Source organism: Acanthisitta chloris, unplaced genomic scaffold, assembly GCF_000695815.1.
Source record: "Acanthisitta chloris isolate BGI_N310 unplaced genomic scaffold, ASM69581v1 scaffold1623, whole genome shotgun sequence".
Lineage (NCBI taxonomy): Eukaryota > Metazoa > Chordata > Aves > Passeriformes > Acanthisittidae > Acanthisitta > Acanthisitta chloris.
Genome location: NW_008664153.1, coordinates 181641 through 186678, shown reverse-complemented (window position 1 = coordinate 186678; position 5038 = coordinate 181641). Strand labels below are relative to the sequence as shown.

Genomic DNA, 5038 nt, shown 5'->3' with positions numbered 1-5038 from the left:
CGGCGCTGCCCCCGCGGCCCCGGGCAGACCCTTCCCCTCCGCCTGCTGCTGCTGCTTCGCCTCGCTCCTGGATGTGAACAGCTGGCTGCTCTTCCTTCTACGGCTTCCTCTACCTGGCTCTCTATGCCCAGGTGTCCCAGTCTAAGTCCTGCGACAAAATCTCCTGCTTCTCGGGTCATTGTGTCAACTCCACCTGCGTCTGCGACCAGGGCTGGGTGGGAGACCAGTGCCAGCACTGCCAGGGCAGGTTCAAGTAAGTCTTTGCTTATTACGGTTTTCTCCTTCTCATCCCTGCACCCTTTCCCTGTCGTTTTCACTTGCCTGGTTTTTGTTTGTTTGGTTTGTTCGTGTCGCTATGATTTTTGTTCATGGGTGGTGGAAGTATGTGGCAGGAGTTGAGGAGGAAACAGGCTCCTACACCGCTTAGGAACACGGGAGCTAGTCTTCCGAAGGAAGATTCTACCTGCTGACTTACCGCTGAAAATAGGCTGCTCCACTCCATGGGAACTGAGAGACGGAGAAACCGGCCTAAAGCTGTGTCGCTGCTGTCCCTTCTGGAAGTGTCATGGAAATGACACTCGCACTTCATGGGACTGCCCAGGGAGCAAAAATTAGTAGTGGATTTTAATGACTTTTTCCTTCTCGAGAGCGAAAATGTTTAGCTCATTCCAGTCTTCCTTTCTTTCAAGTGTTTTGACTAAGTGGACATTAGTTACGTTCAGGACACCATAAGTGCAGCTGAGTGAAACATACATCCCTCATGACAAGGTTTGCAGGAGAGATTGGTAAATATAAAACAATAACATATTTTTGCAAAGGAGTGAGTGCTCAGTAAAGCTAGAGCTACAGCCTCGTTCTTAAGAGTAGATGTGATACCAAGTCATTGATCAGTAAGAAGGAAGCACATCTTGACACTTGCTTTTCTATATGTAGTGGGAAAGAAGACTTAATTTATAGGGCTGTCACTTTTCTCCTGCCCCCTTTGGTGTCAGTGTAAAGACTGGCTGTGAAGAATACTCTTTGCTGTTATTTTGCCATATAATCTTGGACAGGACATCTCATTTAATTCCCTTGTAAAACCCCCCTTAGATGCAGGAACTCTATTTATTAAGTGTGTTGACATATATAGCTGCTAAGTGTTCTAATACCTAACTAATAGCAATCCATTGTTGAGGCTGTGTCTTTGAGGATTCAAATTCTGTCTTTGGAAAATTACTTTTTATAGGTTAAATATCGATAACAGTCTATTTTAAAAACGTGTCTAAGTTCAGGTATTTTTTTCTCTGGAGTACTGAAATTAAGCTATAAGATTTACATCTCTTTTAAACATTTAATACAAGGTCACTCATTCCTAAATAAATAAAGTAAATCCGGTAACTTGTCAGCTTAGGAAGTTAAGGAGTAGCTGAAGTCAGACATATTGGCTGAAGTAATGTACATGCTGCAGAGAGAGAAACAATTCACTGGTAATATTTGGTGGATTGTTCCATCAGTATGATCATAACGGAGCTATAAAGCTAATACAATGCAATATAACACCTCTTTTCTGCATATGAACTTGATAATAAGGTTTTAAATAATGTTTTAAATAAGGTTTTTGGCCATTTGTTGTCTGTGTGTATTGAGGGTTTGGGGTCTGTCCTGCTCTGTTTTGTGGAACATTGGGCTAATTGCGGTGAGACAGAGTGAGAGGAGGCCCAGGTGAATCTTCTTTGTGTATGTGGATCTGCAGAGCTATTATTTCCCTGCTTTAAAGAGATTACTTGTATCCTTTGTCTTGGTGCTACTCACAACGGACTCTTAACAGTGCAAGGGTCAAAGCAAATTGTAATTTCTTAAATTGCAAAGTTTGTTGTGAATTGGTATATTCTCTGGATGGTTATTGGAGCCTTTATCCTGTATTTACAGGTATTTTCTTGCTTGTCTGTTAAAACATTGATGTTTCTTTACATTGGTGGTGTTTGTAAAGTGAGGAAGCACAGTGGTTACATTTTTCTCTTCTGGTACAAAGTTAATAATCCATCCCCACCTAGAGGAAGTTCTGCCTGAATGTTGAAAGGCCATCTCTCCTGAACTGAGCCAACACAGTGCTTAATTGATGTGCTGTTAGGAGTTCTGGTGAAAGCAGAACAGATTTCTCATGAGCTCCTCTGTGTTCTTTCATGCTTAACTTTAGAAATGACAGTGATGTCTGCATTACGATTTTTAGTACGGAAGGAAGCTGTTGGAGACCCATTTTTTTTTTACTGAGGACATTTTCATAGCAGTGTCTTGTATAGCTCATCTTTATTCTTAGAAGCAACGTGTACTCTGCAATGAAAATAAGCATTCTAAGATTTAAAGCTATTCAAGCTTCGTGAGTTGGGGCTGGAGTGAAATATATTAAACGTGTCGTACTACACAGGCAGCAGCTCGGAGTGGTTGCATTTTGAATCCTGGAAATTGAGATGGATGAATGGGTGATGAGTGGAGCTCCATCCATGTATTTCAATCTGAAAAGCTGGAGAAAGAATGTTAGTCTACCTGATGGCTAGGTGATTGAGGACCTTTCTGACCGCAGTGGGAGTTGATGGTTTGACTTATTGTCGTGGAACATTTGCATCTTGTTTCTGTTTGTCTGTGAAGTGTGAAGCTTTATCCTTAAGTAGCCTTGTCTGGACTTGTGCAGCAGTGGCGCCTTCGTTTGACAAGTTCTGTTGGATGTACTTCACTTTTGCAGCAGTTGCTTCTGTCAGTAAGAATTATTATGAAAATTGCTTCAGAATGACAAAGATTGAAAAGTGTGCTTGGCTGTTAAACTGCGTTAACAGCCAGTTCACGGGTCGTAGACACACTCTATACACATGTTAATAGAACCTTGTCTATTACTCTCAACGTTTACATCGTTTCAAACTTGCAGCTGTTTGAAGTGCCTGCGCGTGTCTCTGTTACCCAAGATTTAAATAGAACTTTAATGGCCTAAATTGGACACGTGTAAAACCTGTTTTCTGTCATGACATGATTTGAAGAAAAAAAAGTGTCAAGGGTAGGCTTAAACCACTTGAAAATACACATTATTTTTCGTCATGTAAGTGAAGTATGGTTATTTTTGCTCTGGGAATGAGCGATTTGCATTAGCAAGCACCAGAAACATTATTGTAAGAGAAGAAAGACTCTGCCTGGGGGTAACTTGGGACCATTAATTCTTTAGCGAGAGATGTGTGGTATTTTTGGCTTTGTTGTGTTTCTTTTCTAGACTGAGAAACAATAACGTAGCAGAGAGACATCAAAAATAATTAATCAATCTTCGTAAGCAGGTGTCAGAATTGATTGACAATACTGTGGTAACCTTGCTTTTCCTTATAGGAGGACTGCATTGTAGTCAGTAGACTACTTTGCAAATGTTGCTCTGGACTGCATGCAAGAAGGGTGGGGGGGGGGAAAAATGGGGGAAAAGATTGTTTAGCACCATTTTACCATTTTATTGCTCTTATTTACCAACTTTTGTATGTACCCTTTGTATTGTAAAGCATGTGAGGAGTCGTTATAGAAATGGAGATGTTGGTATTTTTACTGCAGTGCATTCACATGCATGCCAGTCACTTCTCAGAATCATCTGGGCCTCTTCTCTGCCGGGCAGTCAATTATTTCACTCTGTACAGATTGGATATCTGAATGCAATTCTGACTTTATGACTTATTTTCAATTTTCTTAAAACTTTTTTTTCCCCTTCGTTCCCTTCCCCTCTGCTCTGACAGAATGCAGAAACTTGTTTAAAAGTCAAAATAAAAAAGGGAAATGTAGTTATAAAAAGAGAGGGGAAAGGATTTCTGCCAGGTGAAAGATAAGAAAGCCCATGGGTGAGCAGGTTCTGTTTTTATAGAAGGGAGCTTCAAGCAGCAGGGTTCCCAAGATGTAAACAAATCCACAAGCATAAGAGGACAGTGTTCAACTTGGTTTTGCTAGGTTGATTTATTAGGAAAACAAAACTTTTAATCTACATCTGCCACTTTCTTCCCCTGTCCTGTACCTTTGAATTTGTTGGTCAATTGCAGTTTTCATGATGATATGAGTTTGGGCAGAAGGGAGAGGGAAGGGCTGCCTAAATCAGTTGTGTTATGAGACTCCAGGGAATTCAGGGTCATAAATATTATGAATGGCCCAGCAGGACTAGGAAGATGTGACAGCAGGAAATGCTGTCACGTCTTCTACATATTTAGATGTCAAAGTCAACAGTGTTGACATGCAGCAGCACAGGAAAACAGGTTTCATTAGTTTTGCTACTCACAGAATGACTTCTTAAAGCAAAAAAAAGGCTTCAGGCTGTAGGAATTTTTCTCTAGCTCTACTTTGTACACTTGTGTGTGGAAGAGCACTGGAGAAAAACTTGTGCATGAAATTGCTTTTCTTAAGTTTTTGAGTATCAAGTACTGGAAATAGCCATTTCTAAAATGCTGCCTTTGAAAAATGAGGTGTGTCTTCAGATGCTTATCATTGTTTATTTGATAACTGAGTCCCAATTAGCATGTGTAATGAAGCAGACTGTACAGGGTAGGTGAGCACCTTTTGAGTACTGATGCTTCAGTTAATCTGCTTTACCTAGTCCTAGATACCCAGTTGTTATGGAGAGAATAAGAGCAATGAATCTCTTTGATTATTAAACCTTGTCTTGATGTTCCTGTTGCACTTCTAAATTACCTTCTACATGTTCTCCTTCTGCATCTTCGCATTAGTTTCTAGAGCTCCCATAAAATATTCTGCATTCTTGAAGGGCAAAAGAAGTTCCAAGTACAAGCACATTTACAGCTGAAATGTTAGAAGGGTATCGAATTTTGTTATTCCAGGCAAAATCCTTATTTCTGTCTAAAACTCTGAATTCTGCTATCTGCATAATGACTCATGCAAGGAAAGTGTCCTTAAATTGCAAATTGTAAATGAATGATAATGTTGTGTAAGAAGAGATCTTTAGAAAAAAGTTGCTTTAGCTCCAGCCAGTTGGAGTTTATGCTGCTCTGAAGAGGGGCGACTTTATCCTTCATGCTTCGCTTTGATTAAATCT

The 5038-nt window shown here is 40.4% G+C and overlaps 1 protein-coding gene across 1 annotated transcript in view; it reads left to right on the top strand.

Annotated features, from left to right (window-relative positions):
- Positions 1 to 7: 7 nt before the first annotated feature.
- The window catches only part of LOC103798922 (attractin-like protein 1), a gene marked incomplete at both ends in the record, with an annotated part of 177051 nt that continues 172020 nt past the window's right edge, over positions 8 to 5038 (top strand). The window contains 2 exon segments of the mRNA XM_009071208.1: positions 8 to 94; positions 96 to 253. Coding sequence (XP_009069456.1) covers positions 8 to 94; positions 96 to 253 — 245 coding nt within the window.